The sequence below is a fragment of the Mustelus asterias genome, chromosome 7 (genome assembly GCF_964213995.1).
Source record: "Mustelus asterias chromosome 7, sMusAst1.hap1.1, whole genome shotgun sequence".
NCBI lineage: Eukaryota > Metazoa > Chordata > Chondrichthyes > Carcharhiniformes > Triakidae > Mustelus > Mustelus asterias.
The window spans coordinates 120,112,053-120,129,515 of NC_135807.1; the positions used below are offsets into that span (position 1 = coordinate 120,112,053).

Here is a 17,463-nt window from a genome sequence, read left to right on the forward strand (position 1 = left end):
ACCGGAGCACCCGGAGGAAACCCACGCAGACACGGGGAGAATGTGCAAACTCCACACAGTCACCCGAGGCCAGAATTGAACCCGGGTCCCTGGTGCTGTGAGGCGGCAGTGCTGTGCCACCATGTTGCCCAGGACCTGGCAAGGTGGCAATCAACAGGCCCAGGCAGCGAGCAGTCTAGGTGGTCATTCGGCCTAACTTCCTGCCTGCCTCTGTTCTAGGGCTAAATACACACGCCTTGGTATGCCTGGAGAGGGAGAGATGATGTGGAGATGCTGGCGTTGGACTGGGGTAAACACAGTAAGAGTTTTAACAACACCAGGTTAAAGTCCAACAGGTTTATTGGTAGCAAATGCCATTAGCTTTCGGAGCGCTGCTCCTTCGTCAGATGGAGTGGAAAGGGAGAGCACAGGGGTCCACTGGTATGCTTGAGGCCCTCTGAGACCTGTGGAGGATCGGCAGAGACTGGAATGCATCATTACCCCTGGGATTAGCTAAATTTCCTTTTAAAGGCTCTGAGATTTGTGACAGTATGGCAGCGCTATTCTTTTAAGAGGGGGCACTTAGCTCCTCATTACTGGCAACCTACAGATTGGATCAAATGAAATGTAACAGGAGCTGGGCTGACTTGCAAGTCATTGAAAGTGAAATGGTGCCAGCTGCTAAATGGATCCTAACCAGATGGTGAAATACAAAACAAGACACAGATTGTTTCCTTGATGGTAGCTTCATTCACAGGATGCAACATTACATATCTCCTTCTCCTGGCTATCTACTCAGTGGCCCAGTTGACTCTCTTTATACTTGTTCTATAAAACCAATAATCAATAAATCAAACCAGCATGACAGGGATGATAGCCCCCGGGTGGGCACAGTAACTAAAATAGAACGTCAAAAGGTAACTTGACCAATTAAACCAAAATGTCATAGAATCATAGAATCCCTACAGTACAGAAGGAGGCCATTCAGCCCATTGAGTCTGCACCGACAACAATCCCACCTAGGCCCTATCCCCGTAACCTCACATATTTACCCGGCTAATCACTCTAACCTATGTCATTACCAGGATGACAATGCACCCTAGTCCCAGTGGTGCCCACCAGTCATGGAAGGCTTGAAGGCCTTTTAAGACTAAGACAATCCAGTTGAGATTAGCAGCCCATCCACATGCTACACTTTAGCACAATCCAACAATTTGAAAGCAAGTTTATTTATTGTCACAAGTAGGCTTGCATTAACACTGCAATGAAGTTACTGTGAAAATCCCCTAGCAAGCCTTGCATTGAACCAGGAATTTCCAAGTAAAGTGCGACAATTTTGCAGATATAGCCTGCTATATTCCATGATACCTTCCTTTGTGGAATAACCATCCATCTTTCTAAATGTATCAAGTCTGACCAGACCTTGTGTGCATTTTAACAGATTGCCTTTTTTAGAAATATTATCCATCACACTTAATAGATTATCCAAAGTTTCCTCAGCTCTGGCTCAGAACATACTTTGCACCTTATCATGCTTTTGTTAGGAAGAGATAGTGCCAAGGTCGTAGGCGGTTTTCTCTTCAGTGAGGCTGTATCCTGAGTCATATATCTACTTCATTTTTCCATTGGTCACAACGTTCAGATTTAGAGAATATCAGAGGGAAAGCATACTTTTGATTTGATTTATTATTGACACATGTATTAGCATACAGTGAAAAGTGTTGTTTCTTGCACGCCAAACAGACAATAGACAAATCGTACATAGAGAAGGAAAGGAGAGAGGGCAGAATGTAGTGTTCCAATCACAGCTAGGGTGTAGAGAAAGATCAACTTAGTACGAGGTAGGTCCATTCAAAAGTCTGATGGCAGCAGGGAAGAAGCTGTTCTTGAGTCAGTTGGTACGTGTCCTCAGACTTTTGTATCTTTTTCCCGGCGGAAGAAGGTGGAAGAGAGAATGTCCGGGGTGCATGGGGTCCTTAATTATGCTGGCTGTTTTTCCAAGGCAGCAGGAAGTGTAGACAGAATCAATGGATGGGAGGCTGGTTTGCGTGATGGACTGGGCTTTGTTCACGACCCTTTGTAGTATTTTGCGGTCTTGAACAGAGCAAGAGCCATACCAAGTTGTGATCTATCCAGAAAGGATGCTTTCTCTGTAAAAATTGGTGAGAGTCATAGTGGACATGCCAAATTTCCTTAGGCTTCTGAGGGAGTAGAGGTGTTAGTGAGCTTTTTTAACTATAGCATCGGCGTGGAGGGACCAGGACAGGTGGTTGGTGATCTAAATGTCTAAAAACCTGAAGCTCTTGACTATTTCCACTTTGTACCTGTGGGATCCTGTGTATGGGTTTGCATTTGTTAAAAGGCTTCATTTTCAGGTATTTCTGCCTAATGTAACTAATTGTGCTATGCTTTAAAGCAAACTTAGGCTAAATTTGTCCACATTTTAAAACAGCGTGGAATTCTGGGTTTAGCTTAGAAATTGAGCACATTTGAAAATGCATTGCTAAGCAGAAATGGTTCCTATCATAAACAGAAGCTTTTACGGTCATAGCTGCCAATTGTTTATGTTAGTTGAAGACTGCTTGTACCTGGTAATTTCATAACAAAGATAACCAAACTCATATATTGCTAGTAACAGCTATCTGTTTGGCAGTCCAGTTCAGTTCAGTTGTGCTCAGTAAAACGCTGCAAGGTTTTTGAAGTCAACTCTGTAATCGGGCCCAACTTCCTGGGCGCTCTCTCTCTCTCTCTCTCTCACTCTCTTCAGCTTTCTGTACTTTATTTTAATTTCAAGTTATATTCAATAAATCATCTTCAAAATCGTACCAAGTGCCCTTGGTCTATTTGAAAGAATAAATGGATCCTATAGTACCCATTGATGTAGACAGAGGCATGTCCTCCACTATCACCCCGAATGGTTTCAGCTATGCGGATTACAACCTTCTGCCTGAGAAATAAATCTTTGTTTCTAATCTTCACCTTTTCGGCAACCATCCTCTGCTGCCAAGTTAAATGGATCCAAACAAGGTGGTGAATAACGGAACAAGACTCAGATCTTTCCCTTGACAGTAGGTTTATTCATGGGATGCAGCATCACCCGAACTACCAACCCAGTGTCCCAGTTGATTCTCTCAATGCCCGCTTATTGGAACGGATAAAATAAACTAAACAAACTAATTAAATAACAGCCCCTTAAAGGGGCTTGGTAACAAAATAACTGAACTTTCAAAGGGAACTTAACAGATCAAATCAAAATGGTGTCCCCGGGGTTGTCAATGCACTCCAGCCCCTGCAGTGCCAATATGTCACTGAAAGCCCTAATCATACTGATGGACACCGCACTCTCCAGGGACACCTGGCCATTTTTGTAATAATACTGGTGAATTTTTATTTATTTATCAGTGTCACAAGTAAGTTTACACCGCAATGAAGTTACGGTGAAAATCCTCTCGTCGCCACACTCCAGCGCCTGTTCAGGTACACTGAGGGAGAATTTAGCATGGCCAATGCACCTAACCAGCACGTCTTTCAGACTGTGGGAGGAAACTGGAGTTCCCTGAGGAAACCCATGCAGACACGGGGAGAATGTGCAGACTCTGCACAGACAGTGACCCAAGCCGGGAATTGAACCCAGGTCGCTGTGCTGTGAGGCAGCAGTGCTAACAACTGTGCCACCATGCCGCTCTAATGGAACATTTCACAACCAAGACAACAGCATAAAGTATCCATTCTCCTCCAGATACCATGCCCATGATTATGCTTAGTAAAGTACTGCAATAGTTTGCTATTACCTTCTGTGGTATGTCTGATAAGGAAAATCTTCTGTTCTTATTATCTGGCAGCAGGCACATTGGGAGGACTTACAGCCCGATAATCAACCTACGTACAATGTTATTCATGGTCCTTTCATGTTCATCAAGTTCCGAAGCGGGATTTGAACCTTGAGCTTCTAGTCCAGAGGTAGAGATGCTACCACCGCACCACATGATCTCCACCTGACTCTCTTAATAATCTTTTGAATGAAGTGAAAAAAAATCAGTGAATTAAGCAAAGATGAGAGGCGGGAAGCACCAGGTGTGACACTGAAACAAAAACAAAATGTCAAAAATAAACTTAACTAATTAAAACAAAATGTCATTACCAGGGATGATGATGCACCCAGCCATTGACTCTATTTATACTCTTAAGGAAAACAATTATTAATAAATTGCAGCAGTACAGTGGTTAGCACTGCTGCCTCACAGCGCCAGGGACCCAGGTTCAGTTCCTGGCTTGGTCTGTGCGGAGTCTGCACGTTCTCCCCGTGTCTGCTTGGGTTTCCTTCGGGTGCTCCAGTTTCCTCCCACAGTCTGAAAGACGTGCTGTTTCGGTGCATTGGCCATGCTAAATTCTTCCTCAGTGTACCTGAACAGGTGCAGGAGTATGGCGACGAGGAGATTTTCACAGTAACTTCATTGCAGTGTTAATGTACGCCTACTTGTGACACTACTAAAATAAACTTTAAACTTAAACAAAAGTGACAGGGGTGACAGCTCCAAGTGAGACAGCTATAACTAAAATAAAACCTCAAAAGGAAAAACAAATGAAATAAAAATCTAATTCCCAGGGATGATGTGCACCCCAGCCGACACAGCAGCCAACAGTTGCAGACTGCCTTGAAGCATGCCCATAGACACCGCATGCTGTCTGTCCAAGGCCACTTGGCTAATAACTCTCTTTATATGTGTTCTAAGTCCTTAATCAAACAATACCCATCAGCTGTGTACCTTAAACAACATAATCAAGCATCTATTAACACCAGTGGGAACAAAGTGACCTCAGTTGGAGAAGTAGACTCCTCCTGTTTTAAATTTGCCCACACATCGTTGCCATTGTGTGGGCAGAGCTTAGTGCCCTTCCCCCCCATGGTGAATGTGGTGGTGCAGACACATTTAATTTGGTGACAGAATGTTGGATAGGCTCCTCACTTGCTTCCCGCCTCTATCCGATTAAGTCTGGGGTGGTAAGGTTCATGGACAAACTTCCTGCCCCGACACCAATTAAAGCACTTAAGAAGGCAATAAGTGCTCACCTAAAGACCTCATTCCTGTGCCACCAGTATTCAACCTATGGAGGGAGGGAGAGTCACTCTGCGAACAACCCAAAAACGTATGTGGGCTCCTGGAGGGATAGACGGAGTCCTTTGTTCAAAGGCACCCATGTGCCTGATTGAGGGACCCCGGTATTGGGAAAGGGGAGGGGCACTCAAAGCCACTTCCTGCCCTTGCCTCAGGTTTGCCCCTTCTGTGACCCATACCTGATGACCCCCATTCCACCCTCACCCACCTTTAAACAAAGTCCTTGCTGTTCCTGCATCTTACTGGGTGCTTTGCAGGCTATTGCCACCTCTGACAAATGGGCTGAAGGTCACCACTTTTGGACAAGAAAAGTGCTAGGTCTACCTGAAATTACCCGAAAAGGCAAAGTACCCCAAACATTTGAACAACAGTTTAGACAAGCTGTTTCATGTTGCTACTATGCAGGGGTGATGCAACTTATATTTTTCATGAATAGGTTGCTGCCGTCAGTGAAGTTTGGCCTGCCACACAATTAAGCAATGCTGCATGCGGATGCCATATATCGCAACGATTGGCTGATCGAATCAAACAACGTATTCCTCTGGCTGTTCGCAATAGGCAGAGTAAAGACTATTCAACTGGCCCATGCTTCCAAACCTCACCTCACAATATCTCCTGCGAGGTTTGATTCCGCAGTTGGGCAGAATAGAACTTGGCCAAGTTCCGCACACATGAGGATGGCCTCAACTGGGATCTTGGGTTCATGTCACACTATCTGTAACCCCCACGACTTGTCTGGGCTTGCAAAATCTCACTAATTGTCCTAGCTGGAGACAATACACATCTCTATAACCTGTGTTTAACCCTCTCTCCACTCACATTGTCTGTACCTTTAAGACTTGATTACCTGTAAAGACTCGCATTCCAACCATTATTTTGTAAATTGAGTTTGTGTCTTTATATGCCCTGTTTGTGAACAGAACTCCCACTTACCCGACGAAGGAGCAGCGCTCCGAAAGCTAGTGGCTTTTGCTACCAAATAAACTTGTTGGACTTTAACCTGGTGTTGTGAGACTTCTTACTGTGTTTACCCCAGTCCAACGCCGGCATCTCCACATCTTTTCCTGAATTACCCAGAAGCCTACTTTTCCCCATTGCTTTCTCCATGACCAATACCTTGGCCAGTCAAAGGAAACTTGACAACCAATCAGCACTCCTTTTGCCCTGCAGTGTAAATTGTTGTGATCATTTGAAATTCGGCATTCTTGTGTTTGTCGTGATGAGTGCAAGACAAAAAGCTTTGGCAACATGTTTCTCTTTTCAGCTACATTCAAGTTCTGCACTACCAAGCGACCGTTTACACGCACCAACACCTCTGCAAATTAGGGAAATCTAAACTGTTCTAGCACCGTCCATTTTCTGGGGATTGTGGTAATCTTTAACATGTTACTCAGGTTCATTTCAATTTTTTATACATCTTTATTACGCTCCATTTTATGAATTGTGTTACAAAAGTGTAACATAAGCAGGTGATTAACTAAATTTTGATAAGGTCGACATGCTTAAGGAGGTAATCACACTGGCTGTATAAACTGAAAACTACCTTTGGCTTTCTTCATGGGAGTGGCGTTCTACATGGATCAGTGTTGGCTCCACTGCTGCTCTGAATTTACATCAATAATTTGGACTACGGATTGAAAATATAATTTCTAAATTTGTGGGTGATACCAAATTGGTGGAAATAGTTAACACTGAAGAAGACTGCACCAAATTGCAGAAGGACATTAATAAATGTGTAGAATTGGCAAATGAAGTTTGATACAGATAGATGTGAGGTAGTACATTTTGGTGGCAAGAAAAGGGAGCTCACTTATTACTTGGAAGGTGCACGTCTGGGTAGGGTAGAGGGACAAAAGGCAAGTGCATCAAACACCACAAGCCGTGCCACAGGTAAGCAATGTCATTAAAAATAAGCTATTCAAGCGTTGGGTCTCTGAGGGAAACAGAATTATAATGTAGGAAAGCTAAGCTAAATCTGTATCGAATCTTGGTTAGACCACACTTAAGAGTACAGTGTACGGTTCTCATTACATTATAAAATGGATCTAACGGCGCTGGAGAGGGTACAGAGAAGATTTACAAGTGTTAGGGTACCGATCAGAAATCCCAAGGTATGTTATGAAGCCCGCTTAGATCCTACCAACTTTTCTATTTTTTTGGCATTAGTGCGAGAAGGTGTTTCACTCCGGGTGTGATTCTATTGACACGCACTAGGAAGCTTTTATCAAAACAAACTTTACAGTTTAACTATAATGAATAAATTGGCTTCACTTTTACCAAACACTTAAACATGACAAGATACAATTCTTAACTGCTAACCTATCACTATTAGTCTAAATTCCAGCAATATTCCTCTTACAGACCCCTCTTCAAAATCAGTTAGCAATATGCAGACTTATGTTTTTGTACTTGAACTGCTAGTCCTCGAACCAGAGGGAGACTGATTTCTCCTAACAGGTCCCAGCAGCAGCCTCTAGAAAGATCTCTTGATTCTTTCAGAACTCAGCAATGACTGCCTGCTTTTCCCTGTAAACGCAGCTTCGCCCCTAAGCACATGATTCTGTCAATCAACTTTATCAAAACCCTACTCTGAAACCTCAGGGAAAACACAAATAAACAAAATGCTTTAACTCAGGATTAAAACAAACACATCCTTAGCTAAAATCAATCATTAGCCTGCATTCTCAGTATATGTGCCACCTGTTTTGTAGACCAATCGGCACCGTGAAAAACAGCTGAATTTTAAACATACCCCTTACAAAGAAACACGATATCAATACATTTCTTAAAGGCACAGTATCATTGCACAAGGATGATACCATAAGTATTATGAAAGGACTGACAGGCTGGTCTCTTCTCTCTTGAGAAAAGGATGACCAAATAAAAGTCTTTAAAATTATGAAAGATTTTGATAAGAGTGGATACAGAGAAAATGTTTTTTCTTGTGGGGAAGAAAAAAACTAGAGGCCATCAATATAAGATAGTGACCAAGAAATCCAATAGGGATTTCAGAAGAGTTTTCTTCAATCAAAGCATGTTAAGAACGCTAAACTCATTACCATAGGAAATGGTTGAAGCAAATAATATTGATATATTTAAGGGGAAACTAGACAAGTATATAAGGGAGAAGGAAACAGAATGTTACAGAGATGGATTTAGATGTGAAAAGATGGGGGGGGGGGGGGGGGGGAGCTCAAATTGAGCATAAACACTGCGATGGACTGCCTGGGTCAAATGGCCTATTTATGTGCTGAATATCCTAGGTAATCCCATAAGAATGACAGTTGTATCTGCAAAGGGGTAAAACTACCTAGGACCAGTGTCTTCAGGCATATTAGCAGATTAGTCTATACGCTGACCAGAGAGAAGGACTGACAACATCAGCTGCGATGCAGACTAGAAGTTGCATCTCCCCATCTGAATAAGGAAGGTATCAATTGAAGGGGATAGAAAAAGGAAAAACAAATACTAATGTGTTACAAACTAGACCACATGGCTCATCAGTCCCGTGCTGCTCACCTGAGACCAATGATTGGTGTCAGTCACTCCAGGTGGCATCCTAAATGAGGCATTTCTTTTTATTCATTCATGGGGCATGGGCATCGCTGGCAACGCCAATATTTATTGCCCACCCCTACTTACCCTTGAGGAGGTGATGGTGAGTTGCCTTCTTGAATCGCTGCAGTCCACGTGCTGTGGTTGACCCACAATGCCATTACGGAGGGAATTCCAGGATTTTGACCCAGTGACTGTGAAGGAATGGCGATGGATTTCCAAGTGAGGATGGCAAGTGGCTTGGAGGGGAACTTGCAGGTGGTGGGGCTCGCATGTATCTGCTGCCCTTGTCCTTCTAGATGGAAGCGGTTGTAAGTTCGGAAGGTGCTATCTAAGGATTTTTGGTGAATTGCTGCAGTGCATCTTGTAGATAGTACACACTGTTGCTACTGAGCATCAGGGGTGGAGGGGCTGGAAGTTTGTGGATGTGGTGCCAGACAAGTGGGCTGCTTTGTCCTGGATGATGTCAAGTTTCTTGAGTATTGTTGGAGCTGCACCCATCCAAGCAAGTGGGGAGTAATCCATCACACTCCTGACTTGTGCTTTGTAGATGGTGGACAGGCTTTGGGAAGTCAGGAGGTTACTCGCCACAGTATTCCTAGCCTCTGACCTGCTCTTGTAGCCATTATTTGTGTGGCGGGTCCAGGTGAGTTTCTGGTCAATGGTAACCCGAAGGATGTTGATAGTGGGGGATTCAGTGATGGTTACACCATTGAACGTCAAGGGGCGGTGGTTAGAGTGTCTCTTATTGGTGATGAATTCACGTGATTCACATATGTAACAGAAACAACATTAGCAAAATGGCTCCATCCCAACACCTTGATGATTGAGTGAAGAATTTGTGGGCCTACCATTTTGTTCTCTTTGAACTCCGGCTGCGAGTAGATCTGGCTCCCCGAAGCTGATGTCATTGAGTCTGGATCCTAAGCATTCGACGGAAAGCAGCTTACACCATTCCTCTGCCTCCAGCTCTGTGAACACAAACAGGGCAACACACACAGAAGATTATCACACCCTGCCACTGTTCAGACTACAAACATTGATATTAAATTGAAGGATTAGCAATGAAAGACATCCACAGTTTGAGGTCTTTAGATTTTAGCTCATGCATTATTTGGTTAATGTGTACCTAAGCTTGCATGGATTTATTTATATAGTATCTCTGTAATCTTTTACTCAAAACCGGTATCAGTCAGAATTGATCACCAAAACGGATATTAGATGAACAGAAACAAACTGACAATAAATCTGCTCACTGCGACAATGATGAGTATATTACTTGGACACAAGTCACACTTATAATGACCTAGTGGGTGTTTTATTTATTGTTAATGGCATCCACTATTTTGTAAAGACAGGAGTGCTGTATCATCTAACATAGTGTATTTTCCTCCAGCTAAGATGGATTTATGTTTGATTTAGTCTGTCTGTTTAAAACTGCAAAGTCAATAACTGTGAATATGCACGATCTTACATTCATCATTATAAAAATCATAGAATCCCTACAGTGCAGAAGGAGGCCATTTGGTCCATCGAGCCTGCACCGACAACAATCCCATCAGACCCTATCCCCAAGTATTTACCCTGCTAGTTCCCCTGACACTAAGGGCAATTTAGCATGGCCAATCAACCTAGCCCGTACATCTTTGAACTTTGGAGGAAACTGGAGCGCCAGAGGAAACCCTCGGGGAGAATGTGTAAACTCCACACAGTCACCTTAGGCCAGAATTGAACCCGAGTCCTTGGTGCTGTGAGGCCGCAGTGCTCACCACTGTGCCACCATGCTGCCCATTACTTTCCCTTCTTTTTCAGTTCAATCATTTTTCTCTCTGAGAGGCATCAAAGCTAATGGTCCAGTCTATACATGTATTGACTTCAATGGGAAAGATAATTGTATGCGTTATCACACATTTGCAATTGTTATCCAAGATCAAATTCATCCACTTGTTCAATTGTAGGTTCCTTATCTGTTCAATCTGATTTCTTCTTACATGGTAACCTCTCCAGTCTGGAATACTTGGCACCAAGTCATTGGGGAGGTGACGGCCTACTGGTATTATCGCTAGACTATTAATCCAGAAACTCAGCCTGGGTTCGAATCCCGCGATGGCAAATGGTGGAATTTGAATTCAGTTAGATTAAAAAATCTGGAATTAGGAATCTACTGATGATCACAAAACCATTGTCGATTGTCAGAAAAATCCATCTGGTTCACTAAGGTCCTTTAGGGAAGGAAATCTGTCGTCTTTACCCAGTCTGGGCCTACATGTAATTCCAGAGCCAGAGCAATGTAACCACTCTCAACTGCCCTCAGGCATCTTGGGATGGACAATAAATGCTGACCCGATAGTGACACACATGTCCCATAAAAGAATAAACAAAAATTCTGGAGTTTTGAAATCTTCAGGTTTGTAGGATGAAGAGAAAATGCCTAACTGCCAGTGTGAGAACCCAGAAAACAGAAATAAATATTTACCTGAAACGTGTGATGAAACATTATATAGCAGTAATGAAAATTGTTCCCCTTATCCAAATACTGGATCTTCTCATGTTTCCGTCCTCAAAGACTTGTGTTGTTTGGGTGTCTGCGCAACAAATTTCCGAACAATTGGTGTTTCCAAACAATAGGTTTCCGGATTGGAGAAGTTACTGTGTATTTCATGAAGCTAATGCCAGGTCCAATGTTACACAGAGACTTAGACCATCGGGAAAAAGGTAGAAGCGTCTGAGATCATGTACCAACTGACTCAAGAACAGCTTATAAGAACATAAGAAATAGGAGCAGGAGTAGGCCATCTAGCCCCTTGAGCCTGCCCCGCCATTCAATAAGATCATGGTTGATCTGAAGTGGATCAGTTCCACTTACCCGCCTGATCCCTATAACCCCTAATTCCCTTACCGATCAGGAATCCATCTATCCGTGATTTAAACATATTCAACAAGGTAGCCTCCACCACTTCAGTGGGCAGAGAATTCCAGAGATTCACCACCCTCTGAGAGAAGAAGTTCCTCCTCAACTCTGTCCTAAACTGACCCCCCTTTATTTTGAGGCTGTGCCCTCTAGTTCTAGCTTCCTTTCTAAGTGGAAAGAATCTCTCCACCTCTACTCTATCCAGCCCCTTCATTATCTTATAGGTCTCTATAAGATCCCCCCTCAGCATTCTAAATTCCAACGAGTACAAACCCAATCTGCTCAGTCTCTCCTCATAATCAACACCCCTCATCTCTGGTATCAACCTGGTGAACCTTCTCTGCACTCCCTCCAAGGCCAATATATCCTTCCGCAAATAAGGGGACCAATACTGCACACAGTATTCCAGCTACGGCCTCACCAATGCCCTGTACAGATGCAGCAAGATATCTCTGCTTTTATATTCTATCCCCCTTGCGATATAGGCCAACATCCCAGTTGCCTTCTTGATCACCTGTTGCACCTGTAGACTGGGTTTTTGCATCTCATGCACAAGGACCCCCAGGTCCCTCTGCACAGCAGCATGTTGTAATTTTTTTCCATTTAGATAATAATCCAATTTGCTATTATTTCCTCCAAAGTGAATAACCTCGCATTTGTCAACGTTATACTCCATTTGCCAGATCCTCGCCCACTCACTCAGCCTGTCCAAATCTCTCTGCAGACCTTCTACGCCCTCCACATGATTCACTTTTCCACTTATCTTTGTGTCGTCTTCAAACTTTGTTACCCTACACTCAGTCCCCTCCTCCAGACCGTCTATATAAATGGTAAATAGTTGAGGCCCCAGTACCGATCCCTGCGGCACGCCACTAGTTACCATCTGCCAACCAGAAAAGCACCCATTTATTCCGACTCTCTGCTTCCTGTTGGATAGCCAATCCCCAATCCACACTAACACCCTACCCCCAACTCCGTGTGACCCAATCTTCTTCAGCAACCTTTTGTGAGGCACCTTATCAAACGCCTTTTGGAAATCCAAAAACACCACAGCTTCTTCTCTGCTGCCATCAAACTTTCGAATGGACCTACCATATATTACGCTGATCTTTCTCTAGAATCTCTAGCTATGACTGTGACATGAAATCCTTTACCCTCTCCTTTCCTTCTTCCCTATGTAATCTATGAACAGTATGTTTCGTCTGTATAGCACACAAGAAACAATACTTTTTACTGTATATTAATACACGTGACAATAATAAATCAAATCAAATCACTGGGAGGCCATCAGTGCCTTCCCCATGTGGCAGAGTCAGGTCAGTTTGAGGCCCTGGTAAAGTGGCATATTCAAATTGGCTTCCCACCTCCTTCTCCAATCTTGATCCACTGTCAGTTAAATTCTGCAATGGAGGGACATTGTCAGGAAGCCCATCTGCCATGACTCCCTGTGATTTTACAGACTCCCCCCCTCCCCCCCGCCCCTATCTTCTTCCCATGTTGTAAGGGCCAGCAAAATTCTGTCCAATAAGTCTCCTCAAATGTTAGGTGAAAGACTACATTTTCTCATTCATTCTTGATGCCAATCAACTAATCAGACAACAGAGAGCTAGTTCTGCTGTCAAGAATGGTGATTGGGGTGAATGATGGGTGTCATCAGTTGGGATAAGCAAGCCTGTCTGTGAATGATGTTCCCAAAGAACAGTATGAGACATAGAAAGAAGAAATGGAGAATGGAAATTGTAACAGGCAGGAGTGGAAATATGGAACACTAGTAGAATGGAGGTCAAGAAGTTGGAAGGATAGAGTAATTGGCCAGGTCGATCACCACAAGGAGATTGTGGAGGATAGGAAGGAATTGGGCAAATACAAACAACGTAATGTGTGACCGTAACGCAAAAGTGTTAATTTTATATCAAACTAATCAGTGCAATGAACAGGAATTGATTGAAAACAAAAACAGAAAATGCTGGAAAATCTCAACAGGTCTGACAGCATCTGTGGAGAGAGAATAGAACCAATGTTTTGAGTCTGGATGACCTTTCATCAGAGCTGAGATGATGAAGGGTCATCATGACTCGAAATGTTGGCTCTATTCTCTCTCCACAGATGCCGTCAGACCTGCTGAGAATTTCCAGCATTTTCTGTTTTTGTTCTGATTCCAGCATCCACAGTATTTTGCCTTTATCTTAGAAAATTATGTGATGCATTTGAGATAGGAACCAGAAGTTGGAGTTTGGGTAGAAATTGAAGAGGGTAGCGGGATTAAGAGTGGACCATTTGGAGGAAGGGATTGCTTATGGCAGTATTGAAATAGAACATGAGGAAACGGATGAAACTGATGGGCACTGGATGAAAGGGAAGTGTCTGTGCAGTAACTGGGTGGCTTGGGTAATGATCAGGTGCTGGATCTTCTAAAGTGGGTGAGCTGATGTAGGGGAAAAGAGAGAGCTATGCAGTGTTATGTGGTCTAACAGAGGTAACAATGTCCCCTGGAGTCATTAGAAATGGACGATGAGACTGGGAAGAAGCAACTGAGGTGCCCAAGAAAACATTCTTAATCTTCTTCATGAGAAAATCTGTGAGCTTTTTACACTTGATATTCACTAACATTTCTTGCTGAAATAATTTGCCTTTGAGATGTAGTTAGGCTGTTTGTTAGATGTTATTAAAGTGAAAATCTATACCTAAGAGAAAACATTCTAAAAAATAATAAATTGATTCAAATTTGGGCTTGGTCTGCATCCACGTGATAACAGTAAGAAGTCTCACAACACCAGGTTAAAGTCCAACAGGTTTATTTGGTAGCAAAAGCCACTAGCTTTCGGAGTGCTGCTCCTTCATCAAGTAAGTCAGGTAATGAGCAGCGCTCCGAAAGCTAGTGGCTTTTGCTACCAAATAAACCTGTTGGACTTTAACCTGGTGTTGTGAGACTTCTTACTGTGTTTACCCCAATCCAACGCCGGCATCTCCACATCATGTCCACATGATAACACAGAACCACAAAATTTCTACAGTGAAGGAGGCCTTTTGGCCCATTGGGTCTGCACTGACTCAGAAACTCCCCTCCACCATGTCCCCGCAACCCCGCGTATTTACCATGGCTAATCCACCTAACCTGCACATCTTTGCACTGTGGGAGAAAACCCACGCAGAAACGAGGAGAACATGCAAAGTCTACACAATCACCCAAAGCTGGAATTGAACCCAGGTCCCTGGCGCTGTGAACTAGTAGTGCCATCCCAATCATAGCTAGTAATTCCTGGAAAGGTCGCTAATCTGTCGCCAAGGGTTTATAGTTTGAGGGGCACCACTCCCCATCAAGCGTGGCTGACCAGGAATCTTTCCCACTCTTACCACCAGCCATTGATGTGTTTGGACGGATTTTGCAGGTTGACGCACTCGACCTGTTTGACTGCAATATGAATACACCTTCGTTGGCCATCAAGTCTTGCAGTGGGACTCAAACCCGGAGCTTCTGGCTCAGAGGCAGGAATGTTACCCACTGCGCCATAAGGCCTCAGGTTTACAATTTATCTCAATCCAAATTCAAAACATCCGTTACGGCAGCGGCAATAACACTTGACGAGCAAACCAGTGATCATCAGATTATATCCTAGCATGGCAATACAGGGAACAGGGTGCAATAAATCTGATTTTATTTGAGCTAGCAGTAGATATAGAAGCCACTGTAAGTTGTTAAAAATCCAACCAGTAAAGGAATAAAAGCCTACTCCTCTTTGGTCTATATCACTCTTATTGCCCTAGACATGAGCAATAACTAGGTCTTCACTGATCTTCCCAGTATTGCCTGCATTCCAAGACGGAGCAAAACATGTTAAGTGATGTAGGACTGAGAGGATGTTGAGCCCACAGCTGAAGAATAAACATTGCAGCAAAGAGCTGATCTTTCAGATTTGCAAGTGACCAGAGCAAACTAGCCTCTTAATAGTCAGGTGTATGAAAAAAATGGAACTAAATAATGGAGAAATTTACCTGGACATACATTTTGAATTGCACTTGTTTAATGCAACTTTCTTACAATGAAGTTTGTTGCAAAGATATTACATTAGTATATTACAATCCCAGTCATCATCATTAAACCAGAGTATTTTATTACTAGCTTGAGAAACAAACTCAACATATTCAACAGTCAGCTAAGTAGTTGTCTTGTATCTAGTAAGTCTAGGGTGGCACTGTGGCACAGTGGTTAGCACTGCTGCCTCACAGCACCAGGGTTCAATTCCCAGCTTGGATCACTGTCTGTGTAGAGTTTGTACGTTCTCCCCGTGTCTGCACGGGTTTCCTCTGGGTGCTCAAGTTTCCTCCCACAGTCCGAAAGACGTGCTGGTTAGGCGCATTAGCCATGCTAAATTCTCTCTCAGTACCTGAACTTGCGCCGGAGTGTGGCGACGAGGAGATTTTCAAAGTACGTTCAGTGCAGTGTTAATGTAAGCCTACCTGTGACACTAATAGATATAAAGGTTAAGATCTCAGTGACAGCTACAATTGCAAAAAATTCAAACTGGTTTGTTTCAACTAAATTCCCTGACATTGATGAAAGCATTGTAAAAAGAACTGTGCAATTTTAAACTCAAATAATGCTTAGCGCAATTTGAGTTTTTGCAATCTTTTGTCCTGGTTTAAAAAAACAATGCATTAGAAGCCAGTACTCCATACAAAACAGGCCAGGACTCCAAATTGTATTCATCAACATGGCGACCTTCCATAGTGAGGTTATACAGACTAAGGCCTCACTCCAGATTGCTGGTTTTAGCATCAACTTGTGAGTAATAATATTGATAACAATGTCATCTCCTGTCACAGTTACTTTTATATGTACTATAATACACCTTTCAATAGGGAATAAAACCGAGTAGATGTAACGCGGATGGTTGATTCGCTTTAACCCATTTTGTACTATTGTCTGGTCCCAATTTCTCCCCTTTGTCTGGTTTTGGCTTGATAGCTGCCCCCTTTACGTGTACTCACATGACATATGAATTCAAAAACCAGCTTCATATCTCGGTAAGATTTCAGTAACATGTCCACAATAGCAAATAGATTAATCCTTTTGTTCATTTTTTAGCTACTGGAATTCATAGAATTATAGAATCATTGAATCCTACCGTGCAGAAGTGGGTCATTCGGCCCATCGAGTCTGCACCGATCACAATCTCACCCAGGCCCTATTCCGACAACCCCATGCATTTACCCTAGCTAGTCCCCCTGACATTAAGGAGCAATTTAGCATGGCCAATCCACCTAACCTGCACATCTTTGGACTGTGGGAGGAAACGGAGCACCCGGAGGAAACCCACGCAGACACGGGAAGAATGTGCAAACTCCACACAGACAGTGACCCAAGCCGGGAATCGAACCTGGGTCCCTGGTGCTGTGAGGCAGCAGTGCTAACCACTATGCTACCGTGCCGCCCTTAATTAATCAGTGCCTCTACATTGTTACGGCTTCATTTGGACTTAAGCAATTAACTATACCGAGCAAAAGATGAACAAGTGAATCTTTCAATCTAGATTAATATAACTGCTTTGAGGATAGTTTGAACACTTCTTGGTTGCGGAGCCAAGCCACATTCAATAAACATATTGCACAACTTGTTCAGTTAGGTGAAAGATGGACAGTAACTTCTGCAATAATTGTCAGATATTCAATTCTATCACTGCTGGGACAACAAATGCATGTCTGTGCTGAACCAAGTGTAAATAAACTGAGAGAATCTGAAAGTTACGTCAGCCTAGTTCAGATTCCGCAGTGATAATAAACAGCATTAGCATCACAGTGTAGACTTTATTTACATCAGAAACACAGTAATTTAGCATAGTCTTCTGACTATAATTTCCATTTGAGCTAAATGGTATAACTTACATTGCAAATACAAATCAA

The 17,463-nt window shown here is 43.1% G+C and overlaps 1 protein-coding gene across 1 annotated transcript in view; it reads right to left on the bottom strand.

Moving 5' to 3' along the window:
• Positions 1-17,463, bottom strand: part of dok6 (docking protein 6) — a 164,070-nt gene that overhangs the window by 40,506 nt on the left and 106,101 nt on the right. Inside the window, exon 5 of the mRNA XM_078215510.1 lies at positions 9,503-9,622. Within this exon, the coding sequence (XP_078071636.1) occupies positions 9,503-9,622 (120 nt within the window). The remainder of the gene's footprint in view (positions 1-9,502; positions 9,623-17,463) is intronic.